At 38.1% G+C, this 14,972-nt stretch overlaps 2 protein-coding genes across 3 annotated transcripts; one reads left to right on the forward strand and one right to left on the reverse strand.

The window, feature by feature from the left end:
• Positions 1-1,082: 1,082 nt before the first annotated feature.
• On the reverse strand, positions 1,083-2,484 carry LOC119790300 (transcription factor MafB-like). The gene has a single exon (XM_038295818.1). The coding sequence runs from the start codon at positions 2,139-2,141 to the stop codon at positions 1,194-1,196; it is 948 nt and encodes a 315-aa protein (XP_038151746.1). The 5' UTR covers positions 2,142-2,484; the 3' UTR covers positions 1,083-1,193.
• Positions 2,485-7,349: 4,865 nt separating this feature from the next.
• si:dkeyp-97e7.9 (DEP domain-containing mTOR-interacting protein) lies at positions 7,350-14,319 on the forward strand. 2 transcript variants are annotated; one of them, XM_038295798.1, is made up of 9 exons: positions 7,350-7,471; positions 7,546-7,724; positions 10,032-10,155; positions 12,224-12,402; positions 12,583-12,786; positions 12,884-13,021; positions 13,252-13,322; positions 13,486-13,593; positions 13,694-14,319. In XM_038295798.1, the coding sequence occupies exons 1-9, from the start codon at positions 7,389-7,391 to the stop codon at positions 13,817-13,819; spliced, it is 1,212 nt and encodes a 403-aa protein (XP_038151726.1). In that variant the 5' UTR covers positions 7,350-7,388; the 3' UTR covers positions 13,820-14,319. The 2 variants fall into 2 exon arrangements, with proteins under 2 accessions (XP_038151726.1, XP_038151735.1); XM_038295807.1 differs by having other exon boundaries at positions 13,489-13,593.
• The last annotated feature ends 653 nt before the right edge of the window (positions 14,320-14,972 follow it).

Genomic DNA, 14,972 nt, shown 5'->3' on the forward strand with positions numbered 1-14,972 from the left:
GAGGAAGAGAGCAGAGGGGAAGCCTGATTTCCACTCCATTTTATCTGTGCCCAACAGGCTCCTGCCAGATACCCCGCTGCGCTTTCACAGGCTGGGGGTCCCACAGGAAGCAGCACTCCACGGAGGCCAAAGGTCAGGGAATGACCATTCTATGCTAAAGAAACAAAAGCACTAGGCAATCCTCTGAACACTTTAGCTTAGTTATAAAACACTGGAAGCACAAGTAGGTGAGTTTCAGTTTAAGAATAATGAAGAAAATGTTGAGGAAGCTACGTGTGCGCCTGCACACATCTGTTTCCTTCTCACATTTACGTGCATGCTGTACTCCGTCATCACATTATTGTTTATACAGCAGGTATAGAAATGAAGCTGGCTTTTTAGTTTTAGTGATGTTGTAAACATTAGTATCATTAAGGTTGTGCCAAACTTTTTATTTTTAAAGTTGTTTTAGAAACACAAAGAAACTCCCAACATTAATGCATAGATTAAAGGTATCTTCTTCAATGCACCCTTTTTAGTTTTATACAAATTGACATCAAGGTTAGCGACACCATATTATCAGGTCAGACCTTATTTCTAGTACAAACTAATTAGACAAAATAACAGAAATGAAGAATGTGCATGTAGAAATGTGGAAATTAACACGATTGTGATGGCTAACTGCATGAGGAATAACTTGTCAGCAGATGGGACTCCATTTTAAACTGTCAGATTAGGTTTATTGATCCAAATAAGTGACAAAAAAAAAAACAAGATATTTGATGAAAAACAATATATATGTATACTTTGTATATCTTCTGAAGAAAGGCTGGTACTGTCCTGCAGAATCCAGTTCACAAAGGATATGACTTCGAAACGTAATTTCTTTTTTTGAAGAAGCATAATAACAAACTATGATTTGAGCAAGACAAAAATAGCAGAAAATTTTAAATCACCTCAAAAAAAATGAACTAAATGATTACATGGATGCTGATAAAAGCAAATCTGATTTCAAGTATTTCCTTTAGACGAAATAAAGATAAGCTAGGGCAGTATAAAATAAAAAACATCTCATACATGGCCAGCATGCATGCATCACTGCATTTCCCCCTTTCTCGTTGCATCTTTTTGGTTGTTTTATTGTTTTTTTATCATTTCAGTCATTGCTTTGATGCAGGGGGTGATTTAAATGGCTCCGTGGAAGAAGCACTAACTCACATTAAATACTCTGGCGAGGAAGGGTTGTCACTGGTGGACCCAGTTTCGTGGTAGCAGTTGGCACCGGACAGTTTCTCGCATTTAAGTTTGTATGCGTCCCTCTCCCGGACCAGCCTGTTCAGTTCGTGCTTCAGCTGCTCCACCTGGGTCACCAGGCTCGTCTTTTCGTGCTCCAGGATGTGCTTCTGCTGGACGCGCTTGAAGCGGCACGACTGCGCGTATCCCCTGTTCTTCAGGGTTCGGCGCTTCTGCTTCAGACGCATCACCTCCTCCTTGCTCAGGCCCCTGAGGAGCCGGTTCAGCTCCCTGACAGACATGGACACCAGCTGCTCGTCAGAGAAGTGCGTCTCCACATTGGATCGCCTGTCGTGGCGGCTGTGTTGCGGCTGCTGGAGTTGGTGGTGCGCGCCAAGAACCGACTGGGCCTCGGGCGACTCGGGGGACTCGCTCCCCATTTCGTCTTTCAGATAGGGGTCTTGGCAGTGGCTGCTGCTGATGCCCTGCATGTCGGGGTGACCCGAGAGGCCCTGGTAGTGCTGGACCGGGTCGTTCAGGTGCCCGTAGCCTTCGTATTCAGGCTGGTAGGACTGTGGGTGGTGGCCGTGGGGCGCAGACGGGTGGCCCTGCTGCGTCGTGGCCCCTATTAGGGCCTCCATGGCGTCCTCCGGTGTCAGGCCAAAAGCTTGAGGGTACATCTGATGAGGGTATCCCCCGTTGTTGTTGGGTATCCAGAATTGGTCACTCCCGGGGTTGTTTCTCAGGTCGTTGGGGTTGACGTTTGGCGATGAGGGGACCGAGTTGCAAGGTGTGCTGCCCGGGGTGGAGGAGACCGAGTCCGGTCTCTGCAGCTGGCCGCACGGCCCGATGAAGGAGCGCTCCAGGTTCTGCATGGTCTCTTTCTTCACGCCAAACTTCATAAAGTCAAAGTCGGTGGCGAAATCCATGGGGAGTTTGTGCAGCCCCAAGTGAGGACGCAAAGGGACAAGCTGGCCTGTTCACAGGGCTCCAGATGTCCACATATAGTTCATACAGTCACAAGACAACCACTCAGTTGCAAAAGAAAAAAAAGGAAAGTACCCCAAAACTTTAAATTACGCTCAGGATGAATAAAAAAAAGGCCACCGATTTAGGGGAGAAAAAAAGAAAAAGAAAAATCTCTTCCCCCACCTTCTGGACCTGCACAGTGCGGAAGGTCTTCACTGCGCTGCTCTCTCAGAGGCCGAAGGAACCAAAATCTCAGAGTTGTCTTTCCTCATAAACACTGGACGCACCTCTGCATGTTTAGGAGGAGCGCACTTTCTTCATACTCTGGACTGGCATGAAGTCACGCCTTCCAGACTACACCTCCGCTCTGCTCTCCAATGAAAACATACTGAACAGGCTCATTTGCATAAAAGCTATTCTGTGTCTCCCCCCTCCTCCCCTCCTTCTCCCTTCATAAGCTCCAACGTTAAATCTTTTTATTAAAAACAATATGCATCTAAGTATGTTTAGTACTCCAAAAAAAAAAAGAAAAAAAAGGCCTATCAATTTGCTCTTGACTAAAATTTGTGTACAAAATTTTATTTGCACCCCTAATCCTTTCCAAACAATTAACCCCTAAAATATAAAATAAAATCAATTAATTAATTAATTATATTAATTTAAGTGTCGCATTTTTGCATTAGTTTTGCCATTTATTTAACGCAAATAATGTTTTAACTGAAAGAAATAAAGGGGGCAGCAAGTCAGGTCATTTAAAACTACAGCAATTTGTGCTGTTATTGATATGTGCTTTTGTGCATACTGCCACCTAGTGGACAAAGGTTCACATTGCAGGAGCAAACTTCGACACCTTAAAACTGAGACACGCTGAATGTAACTATGTTGAAATGAAAAACCTGGTTTGTTAGTTTATGAAATGAAATAAAAACACTCTACTGACCAAAATACAGACTATATGAATAGAATATTCTCTACTGCAAATGTGCCTTATTTTTAAATTCTCACAATGGTTGAAGATTTGCATATATTACCTTTTTAGTGATTTTTAAAACCCTAAAATAAAAAGAGGAATATTGCAGCATTTTCCTTGCTATCCATAAGCAGTTTTTAAAAATATATATGTTTTAGAGCTTTTGTCAGATTTTTCACTGTTAAGACCTTAAAACTTTAATGTGATTCATTAAGATTTTATGAGACGAAGCAGCACACAGTGATCTGAAAGGATAAAGAAGACATGGTTTAAACCTTCTCTGAGGTTAAGTAAGACAAAGATAAAGCTATGAATTATCAACATACGTAAAGGCAGACTTATTTGCCTATTATTCTTTGCAAGATAATTCAAGCTCAGGTTCTTATTTAGCCACCAATACCAAATTTATTTCTGATCTGGACTTTAATTGGGTAATTTAAACACACACTCTAAACTATAGAACCATTGCTGTTCTGGTGGCATATTTTGACTTTTACTCCAGCTAAAGATCCTGCCAGCAACATACCAGGTTCAGGGTGATGTTGGAGCATTTTTTCTCAGCTACACAGATTTTTTGCATGTTGGCCAGAAAGTTCAGTTTGGTCTCATTTGACCTGATCACCTTATGAATGCCTTAGTGAAGTACCACACATGAAATTCGTAGCAGTCCCGAAAAGAAACCAAAAACTTTCTTTGTGACACACATTACGGTCAACGGGTATTTTACACAGGATCTCAAAGGGTTACAGAGTGTGATCCCCTCATTCAATGCTTGCTAACAAAGAGAGGTCTCACTGACAAAACCTACAGACTCAAGCCAAAACCAATAGAATTTGCTGCAAAAGAACGGTCAGACGTTGTTTACCCAGTTTGATTTTCTGGGAATTTAGGAAAAGAGGAGACAGTGTGACTGAGCAAGTTTTTCTCAGGGACACATCCCAGGATTGGTGCCAGCAGACCAGGGATATTATATGAGTTATGGGGAAGATAGGACTATAAGAGCCTAACTGATAAATGTTGACTAATAAAAACAATAAACCCACCAAAAATGTGGATATAGGAACTTTCCATTCCAAATTTATTCTTCCTTCTTCTCACGTTTTGTCACATTAGAAACAAACGTTCAGAGTGATTTATTGGGATTTTAGGTGGAATATAACCAGTGATGGAAAGTTGTGAAGTAAATAAAATAATTGTTCCCTAATAATTGTACTATGATTAAAATGCAAACAACTACCTTTAAAATATATTTAATTAGAAAATAAAGTGCTTTTGTGAAAAACTGCAAAACTACCAAGATATGACCCAAACCTAAACCAACAAGTGCATTAAAGACAGCATTTCATTAGGGAAGGATTGCTTCTCTTCATTACAGACATGGAAGATGGTCAGAGTTGAGAAGATGACTGGAGCTAAATACAGTGGAAAAAGAAAACTGGAAATCATGTACTCTGATTCCAACACATAGGTGCAAAAGACGCTGTGGTTACTAAAGAGAAAAATAAAATGTTTTATTCAGAATTGTTTTCCTCTTATGAACATCTGTGCATAAGTAGGCCTACAGAAGAGGATTACGGCCACTGAAAGTTAACTGATTTTTAAATTTTATAAAAGTCTGACATTTTTCACACATCCCTTAGATGAAATTTGAAATCAGTTAACTTCTTTTTTATTTTTTTCAGTGGCCCTAATCCTCTTCAGTACAAAAGAATGAAAATTTGCATCTGAATCAGCTTTATCAGCCAGATTTTCACACAAACAAGGGGATTGACCTTAGTTCCACTTTACTCTCAGTGTGCAGACTTTTAAATACTAATGTAAATATATGGTGGGAAAAAAAAAAAAAAATCAGAAGTAAACAAATATATATACAAACACACACATGCATAACTGCAGAGTCGTCCTGTTTCTTGCTGTTGAGGAATGGCGGTCCCCTGTTAACGAGTTATTAAAAAGCAGAATTTTATTGAGCAATGAATTATTATTCAATTCAATAAGTCAAACACGTTTCATAGGTAAGGTTTCTTAACCTCAAATCTTTGAAAAGCACTCTCTGTCATGAAAAGGAAAGAAGGACCCAGTATTCAAGGTGAGACAGACAGTGGGAAATTTCCAATGTTTATTTATACAAAGATTAAAAGAGTGCAGAGCTGTGGATCTGCGGACTGCAGCGGCTGCAGTGGGGGTAGAATTACTGACACTCTGGAGGGAGAAACACTGGTAAGTGACACGATAATCTGACGGGAGATGATTATCAGTGTGAGTCACTTACCTGGTTCAACAGTTCAGGCCATCTTCTCAGAGGAAGGCAGGATCCAGCCGATGGACATACCAAATAAGCTATGGCGCAGAGCAGCCCAGAGTTTCCTCGAAGCAGCAACCTCAGAGAACAGGCAGGGATTTGATCCAGGTCAGGGAAACAGCTCAGACAGGAACAGCACTGGAATCCAGGAGTCTGCAGCCCGGTCAGGGGGTTATTATCCACACAGGAACAGACCGATTCAGGATTCCAGGAATCCACAGAGCATGAAGGCAGGTTCAGAATTCTATGAGTCAAGCAGCAAGCTCAGACCAACACACACAGATTCAGATAGGCAGGTTCAGCAGTTGAGGGACAGAGACAAGACAAGGTACCAGAAAATCTGCAGAACTTTAAACTGCTCTCCACTTGGTAGTCAGGACAAGATCAGGAGACAAACATCAAAACCTCTCTAACCACTGGCCTCCAGGGACAGGAACATGAACCAAGGAATACCTAAAACTAACGAAACAAACATCCAGACATCAAACAATGATCTGGCCCCAATAGCTGGGCTGAGCGGAATATAAAGAAACAGACACAGTTGGCTAAGATGAGGAATGATTAGAAACTGGGCAGTGTTAGGCAGGTGAATGAAGTAAACAATTAAGGTCAGCTATAAGGGCAGATCATGACACTTTCCTGCAGCTTTCTGAAGCCTTTCTGCTTCAGGACAACTTAAAATTCAGTATGAATTACCTTCTAGGCTGGATCCTTGATTCTGCTGTGTTGAAGCAGGTATACATCTAAAAGTTGCAGGACGGTGGCACACGACGATGATTATTAAAAATCCCTCATATAGGGTAATTTCACATATATTGATCTTTTTTTAATTTATTTTAATTACAATGACTTTTCCACTAGCTACATTAAATTAAATAAGACCAATAAAAAATATTTAATACAGAAATGTCAACATTAAAATTTGAACACCTGCTAAAATTTGTTATTTTTAAGTGTTACTTTTAATTGGATAAAAACAAGCCTTATCGGAACACACATTTTCATCTGCTGAATGTGTCTGTACATGTAAGAGTGGCCCAAGAGTGGCTATTATCTGAGAATAAGTAGTAAGCTCAGAGGTCAAAGTTAAAATGACAGGGAGAAATGCACATCAAACTATTCGTATCTGCAAGGTGGAATACAAACATATGGGACATAAAGCCTTTCGCCTGCCTCTGTATATTAGTGCATCATCATCATGTTGGCACCAAAAGGCTTTACCTTATCTGTATCTGCAGACTTCTAGAAGGAATAACTCACAGCTCCCTTCATTAGGGTTGCTGCTTTATGGAAGGTGGAGTCTGAAGGATGAACTCAGAGAGGGAGTACACACACTTACATTTTTCAAAGACTATTTTATGACTACTTTATAACATTTAGCAAACGATTGAATCATCCAGTACCAATCATTGCTGCTGCTGCCATGTTGTTTTTCAGGTTTTTTTGGTTGCCAGACATCCACAAGATGACCTTTAAAATGTTGCTTGTTCAAACTCACCCATTACCAATTGAACAAGGTATACCAGCATTTCTTCTAGCAAATTAAAACAATATCCATTAGAAAAGTTTATTTTCTAATTCATTTCTGTGTTAGAAAAAAGTGATTCAAGCATAATGATAATAATGCTATAGGATAGACACAATTACCTTTCCTTAAATACTGTTGGACTTTATTTTGATTCTTTTTTTGAACTGGAAATATGAATAATTTTAAATCTTAAACTATAACGGAGAGAAAATGTGATAAACTGAGTTTAAATAAAGTAAAACCTTAGAGGATAGTTTTACACCTTAACATGTCTTTCCCTTTCTGCCTAGCTGTATACAAAACATCTAGTCCTCCAGGCAATGCTCCATTTCTCCAACTATTTTGTAAACAGGTAAGTCTAAATAAGAGGTGAGTTTCATTTACTGCTCAGTTCAGGGATAGCAAGCATGGAGCGAACAAACAGCATTAGAAGAAAAACCATTGCAAGGCAACATAAGACTGAAGTCATGATTGCAGGAGAGCAGCTCAGGTAATGAGGATGGGAGGGGGATGTAGGTTAAGATGCATTTCAGAGCCCATCACTAACCCAAGCATAACTTAAAGGTTGAGACTTCATGATGGAAAGCTGATCAAGGATCGACGGTACCACCTGCGCACTTACCCCAACTGCTTTGTGGCGCAGGAGCTAATAGATTGGCTGGTGAGCCACAAGGAGGCTTTGGATCGAGTGACTGCTGTCAGTCTCATGCAACACCTCATGGACCACGACATTGTTCATCATGGTGAGAGGGTTCCATGTAATGGCCATTTTATACTATTGGACTGCTTGTTTAGCAACTTCTGGGTATCTAGATTTTCCACAGATGACCTCCTGGTGTTCAAGCAGGGCCTCAGAACTGGTTAGATGAGATTTAAGTTCATGTTAAATATGCTTGTTTTTGACACATGGGTTGAGCTTAATATCTCAGAAACTTTGATCGTAACCACACACTCATCTCCTGGATTTGGCTTCAAAGGATGAAATTATACCATTCATTTGCAGATGCATAGATTAATGCTCATTGTTAATATCAGAGTTTAGAGGAGAGTGAGCTGAGTGGTTTGAGACAGTTACAGAATACATCTCTGAATCCGTAACATGGAAATTTAAATCAGACGAGCTACAGAAGCAGAAGACATGACTGTGCTTCTTATGCAGGAGTCTGCAAACTATGTAATCCAAAGAGCCATTTTGGCTTAGGTCCAGTCAAATAAAAGTGAATTATAGGTGTAAATTTTACAAGAGATTTTGATGATAATAAAAAAAAAAAACAAAACAGATTAATTAAATATCTGCTATAGAGAATCTGTCGCTTTTATTTGTGATTTTAAGGTTTGAAATGAGGAAAAAAATAAAATGCGCTGATTTTCTTCTTTAGAATTTTTACAGGAAATATAAAATATTTAAATAAAGAACATAGTTTCCAAGATAATGACAAAAAAAAAATCTAAAAACATATTGGTTCTTTTATTGTCGCTCTGTTTGGAAATTTCAAAACAGAAATGCTTTGAAAAAGCTGTTAAAGCTTACAATACCAGCGTATGTTATTATGCTATATTTGAAATCTTTAGTTGATTTTATCATCTTAAACCACAATTAGGAGCCAAAGAGACACTTTTGGCTCCAGAGTGCAGGTTGCACCCCCCTGGTGTATCTTTTTATTTTCATTTATTTAAAAAGGGACCCTGTACAATTAAAACATAAATGTTAACATTTGATGCATTGTACCTAAGTTAGCCAATGGCGAATTTGCATCTGCAGTCCCTTTTGCCACAATTCATATTAAATCCGTGCCATATTAAACAAATTAAAATGGAAAACGTACAAAAGGAGTTTAATATGACACTCACCCATCACTCATCTTGCAATATTTGTTCATTCTAAAATCATTCATACATAGACAAAAGCCAGTACGATGGACAGAAAAAAAATAATTACAGTATTGACAACTTTTAAGTAGTAGCTCATGCAGAGATTTTAATATTAAGAGGAAGCCTGTTCCACTGCGCTGTGAGTGCAGACTGACCAAATGTCGAGGAGCGAAAGGAAACGATTCAGTCATGTGGAGAAGCTATTAGAGTATTATCAAGCCTATAGAACAATAACAAAGTCCAATAAGTAGGCTGGAGCCTGGCCCTTTAAAATCTTCTAAATCAGAACAAAGGTTTGAGAAAAGCCAAAAATTATCTAAGTTATCAAAGTTGCATTTTCCAAAATTTTACAAAGGTGGTAGGGAAATAGCTTTCTAAAAATCACTTTCAATGCTTGCTTGTATATTGACTCTAAGGGTCTCATTGTGGTTTGAACAGCCTGTCCATTGGTGATACAGAAGAACAGGTGGGAAAATATAAGGGAAGGCAAACAAAAGACAAAGTCTAATATGTCTAAAGTTAGCTAGTTATACCTAATGTTTTTGGTCATGTTCTTGATATTCTTTTTAAAATCAAGGTGACTCAATTATAACTCAGAGATATTTAATACTTAGATATTAATACTAACTGGATTAAAATCAATGCCCTGCGATGGACTGGCTGGTGAACCCCGCCTCTCGCACATAGACAGCTGGAGGCACCAGCACCCCTCGCAACCCCAGCAGGGATAAAACATGATGGAAAATGGATTATACTAAGAGTTATGCGGAAAATTGTGTATGTAATTTTCAATAAACAGCAGAAAGATTTTTGTGTTATCTCAGCAATTAGGTCAATTTCAGTTGCTGACCTTTTTTTTTTTTTTTACACTGGTATCATGATCATTTATCCCTGGTGATGAACTTTTTGAGCTTGGGAGGGCCTCCTTCACATCACCCTAATCTTTAGCTCCTTCCACAAATTCTACATAAGATTCAAGTCTGGGAGCTGTCTGGGCTATTGCTCCATGCCGGATAATAAATAGGTCAAAAAGGAAGGCAGTTCTGAAACAAAAACAGGTCCAAGGTGCAAAGTAGACCTTGTAAAATGGATAAGTGTGGGCAAGTAAATGTACAGATGGTGTGAAAACAGTAGGTATCATTGTACATTATAAAAAGAGTGCTTCTCTCTCCTTTTAGTCTGCGATAAGAGGCCTGAATTCAAAGATGCCAAACTGCTATATCGTTTTCGGAAGGATGACGGCACATTTCCCTTCAACACAGAGGTGAAAATCTTCATGCGAGGTCAACGGCTATATGAAAAGTATGAACTATGTTTAAAAAAAAACAACAACTTTAGACTAAACAGTAGTTTGTTCGTGTGTGAGAGCTGAGTGGAGCTTCCATTAAAGACACTACAATACTTTAGAGAAAATGTCAAATATCCAGGGGTGGAGACACAGACACACCCTGTGCCCCCCCACCAAGTGATTGGTTGTTCCTATGTAAATGTGATTTTCTACCTAAAAACAAGCAGTTCCTCTCTAAACCACAGGGTGAGTCTCTCAGGTGGACTGTCCCTAATTTGTCATTTTAATTGTTAGCATGTTAACAATAAACTGGCAAAACACACACATTAATATTCTAACATTAAAGATGGCAAATGCAGAATTCATACTCTTTTTAGAACAGTTTTTTCTGTATTATGGAGTGAGGGGAAATATTTAACTTTTAAATGTACCCTTTTTAAATTACAATACTGGTTCAGAAAGAGGTGACGGGTTTACCAATTGTCCACTTAGGAATTTTCTGACACTTTAGAAATAAGAGGTGAAAAGACAACATGCTTTTGAATGATGCAATTAGGATAAGGTTATTTCAATTGAAAGTTGGGTGCTTTTTTGCAAGGGTGTTTCTTAAGCACCAATTTAATATTCAAGAAAAAAACAAAAGTGAGAACATTTGTGTTGAAAAATTTTCCTTTAAAAATATATGGGCTCTTTTTCTTAAATTGTGCCATATTTGTGAAAAATGCCTCTGTGATTTGAGCTTACAGACTCTCTGTCAGTTATAAATATTGGGATGATTTAGGAGGAATCTCCCTCACTGGATAATTCTCAAAATGAGATTCTGCAGTCAGTAAAATCACATGTCTCTTCACTCTCAAAGGCAGGTGTTGACGCAAGACAACCTGGGAGTGGAGAGGATTTAATAGCCTTTCTACTGTCCTAATCTTAACCATGCTGAACAATTGCAGGATCATTCTCTGTGTGGTGATTGCTCCAGATCGACGAACACAATCAAAACCAAACTGGCTGAGTTTTTTTTATTTACTATATAAGATGTTAATCCACATCAATATGTGACCAAGTTGGTGACTAGGTATGTTTCTGTTTTGCACTATTTAAGCACCTTTGAGGGAATAAAAGATATTGTTAAAATATCTTGTTTCAAACTTCAAACAAAAGTCAGTTGCAAAATTATTTGTTTGACATATGTAAGGAGGAATAAAAGATCTTTCATGGGTGCAAACCTCATAATCTGCTCGTTTTTGCCAAACAAATACTGTGACTTATGGCACAATTTAAAGGAAAACAGACAAACTTTTAAAGAGTTGGATACAAGAAAGAAGTTATCATCCAAAATTAATAATTTTATGCAGCCTTTACAATAAAACCAAAAACAAAACAAAAAAAATCATGACTCTTTCTTATAAAAAAGCACTCCTTCACAAGTCATCATTTTTAAAGATGTGTTAAAATATGTTTTGAAATTATTATATTTCTCCTGCAATAGTAAGATTTTATGTATTTATTAAATTTTTTTAGGACTCCAGCTTTAATGAAGGTACATTTCACTTTGTGGTGTAATTTAATCATCAGAAAAACCTCAATAAATGGTGCCATAATTTATAGCACCCCTTGATATTCCTTTAAAGTAACAAAAAAGTTTTAATCAATGTAGATGCAATTTTTTCAGATAAGTGTGATATAGAGGATTTTGAGAATCCCCTATTTGAGACAAGTGAAAATGCTAAAGAAGTAAATCTAAAGTTTAAAACAACTGGAACTAGGATAAACAAGAAAGATGAGGATACAATTTTATCTTTGCACCCTAAACAGCAAGGATGGTCATTATGGTGGTTCCAACAGCACCAAGGACTGGTGTTAGATATCTGTAGCTAATCTTTAATTCAATATTAAATGCCAATACAAAAAAATATTTATTGTACTTGAAAGCTTTTTTACTCATCTTTATCATGGAGGGATCATAAGTGTGGATTATTTCAAATTGTGTTGTCTAATGTAGCTTCCTTAGAGTCTTTTGAAAATAATATCTAGAAAATGTTTTAAGGCAACTGCTGACTGACTTTAATTACTTTTTTTTTTTAGTCTCATAGCAGACAAAAACTCTATCCTGCAGCTGAGGGAGGAGCATGGGGTTTCATATCAGCGCTCGTTTCCAGGCTACCAGCTGATTGACTGGCTCCTCCAGAACGGAGAGGTGGAGAGCAGGCGTCAGGGAGTGGACTTAAGCCGGGCATTGCAGGAGCATGGCATCATTCAGCACGGTGAGGCGGAGCTCATTTGCACTTTAATGAAGGATAAGATGTGGTTGCCAGTGGTGAATGGCCACTAGGGACTTTTGCAATCAAAAGCAAATAGATTCAATATCCCTTGGCAAACAATTCCATTTGTTCTTAAAACACGTCCCAACGTTATTTAATGTTGCATTTCATTTCTGCCACTAGTGACAAGGAAGCATGACTTCTTCGACAGCGGGCTCCTCTATCAGTTTTGCATTAATTTCCGTCGCCGCCGGCGCCTATCAGAACTGTTAAATGAAAGGGAGCAGGACATTGATGGGACATCCACCCAAGAGGAAAGCAATCTCGACAGTCCTTTCTCTCTACGCAAAGACTCAATCCAGGAACATACAGATGCCTTTCATTCTGGTAAAAATCAGATTTGCAACAGTTTTGTTTTTTTGTTGTTGTTGCAAAAATACACTGTTATTTGAATATTGACTTCTTTACACACATTTTTCTGCAGAGAGGCCAACCAAAGAGGTAAAACACATTGCTGGAAGCAGGCGATCCAGCTTGAATACACTCCCGCTTCATTCTGGTGGATTTCAAACTCTTGCTCAGCTGTCTTCAAACTCCATTGTGAGATGCAATCCTAAATCAGGCAAGTTCAGATGTATTAAAAATGGCAAATGTAACATTTTAGAGGCTTATAAATACATGTACAATCAGACACAGACATATGTATCTAACTATATGTGTATAGATAGATATATTATTGTAGTGAGTTGTGTTTTTATGAACTTTTGTTGATAATAAGGAGCCTGTGAAATATTTTGGAATGTTTTAATGATCATGTAAGCATTTTTTTTGTTGCTGTTGTTGGTTCTGCAGTTTTAAAAAGACATGTCACATGTGAAGAGTTATTGGCTCCGGGGGCACCTTTCATCAAAAAAGTTCTGACGGTGAGTTTGTGGGACCATGTATGGTCTAGCATCAAAAACACAACAAACATCCATACGTCAGTGAAGCAATTCTGGAACTTACATATTTCTTTATAGACTATAAATCAGTTTTAACTTTAGGTTGCATTTCCCTCACCTCAAAGATGTACTTTGTCTCACAAAGCAGGTGATTGGGGATGCTCTAGGATGGGGCATTGTCGTCAGAGGCAGGGCTCCATGTTATGTGCAAGCCGTGGACCCTGGAAGCCCTGCTGCAGCTGCTGGAGTTAAGGTGAAAAAAACAGTCAAAGTAAAATAGACAATAAAACTGTAAAACAGTTATATTAAATGCAAGGACAAAAGTGTGATGGATGAATGTAACCACTCTGTAGATTCGACAGTTTGTGTGCCAGGTGAATGGGAGGTGTGTTCTTTACCTGGACTACAAGACAGTGACCAGGCTGGTGATGACTGGACCTCGTGTTGTTGTGCTGGAAGTTATGGAGCAACTAGAATAAAAACAAGACTGAAAATCAACGTTATTACAAAAGTAATACTTTTTGTTTTATTCTACTACAGCAAACTCTGATATGTAAAACTGTAAATAAAAATCTTTGGAGAGGTTGTGAGAATTTTACACCTTGAAAAAAAAATTATATCAAACAGCCATCTAATTTATTCTCTAAATCATAACACCACTTCTGTCTTTTCCTGGTTGAACAAAAAGTATAAAGGCAAAAACCTAAACTCCCACCTAAAATAGATTAGTCCTTTCACATTTTGGTTAAATTTTTTTTTTTTCTGTGTATGTTTTATTCTCTTCTTTTTTTATTTCCTGTTCATTTATTTATTTTTTCTGTGTGTTTGTTTTCTAGTCATACAGACTTGGGTGTATAATCTAATTTGCATGCTATAAATATTGTGTGAATAATTTCTTTTGGGAGCTATATTAGTTGTGTCATTGTAGTGCATCTACACAATTGGGAAGGCATTGTTTCTTGTTTTACTAAAGTTCTTTTTAAAAAAAAGCAGCAAAACAATGTGTCTTTCCTGACCGCCTTTTTGGATGGTGGATGGAACAATATGGCAAGTCAGGTAGATGATGATGAGGAAGGATGGACAACAGTCTCAAATGGGAAATAGAGAGATAGATGAAATAAAATGGTAGAGTCAAGGAAACAAATAACAATTAGAAGAAAGCAGTTCAGGTGTATAAAGGGTTTGGCGAAGGAAGGTTGTCAGAGAAGAAATAAAAATAATATTTAGATTCAGTGCTGAAGATAAACAGAGTCATTTGAGCCCCATTTTGGTTTCCAGAGGAATAAATAAGAGAATTGGGAATGTCGAATTAATGAAGGAGTTGAAAGATTGAAACTTGCTGGTAATATATAATAATGAGGAGCAAAAAATCAAACCATTGAATGTTGAAAACTAAAAGAGGTCATAGAGATAAAAGTCGTAGGAGAGAATAAAACAGTGAAATGAGTGATAACAGGAATTCCAATTAACTAGAATTTAGATAAATTACATAGTAGCTTTATTGGAGGCTATGTTAACAAGATATACAGACTGTATAAAAACATACAAAGGATTGCACACATGTCACTGCTGATATAGTTCTCAGAGTCAGTTCCACCAGAAAGTTTGAATAGGTTTCATGAGTTTCCCAAT

This window comes from Cyprinodon tularosa, unplaced genomic scaffold (genome assembly GCF_016077235.1).
Source record: "Cyprinodon tularosa strain WSP-4 unplaced genomic scaffold, ASM1607723v1 ctg11, whole genome shotgun sequence".
NCBI lineage: Eukaryota > Metazoa > Chordata > Actinopteri > Cyprinodontiformes > Cyprinodontidae > Cyprinodon > Cyprinodon tularosa.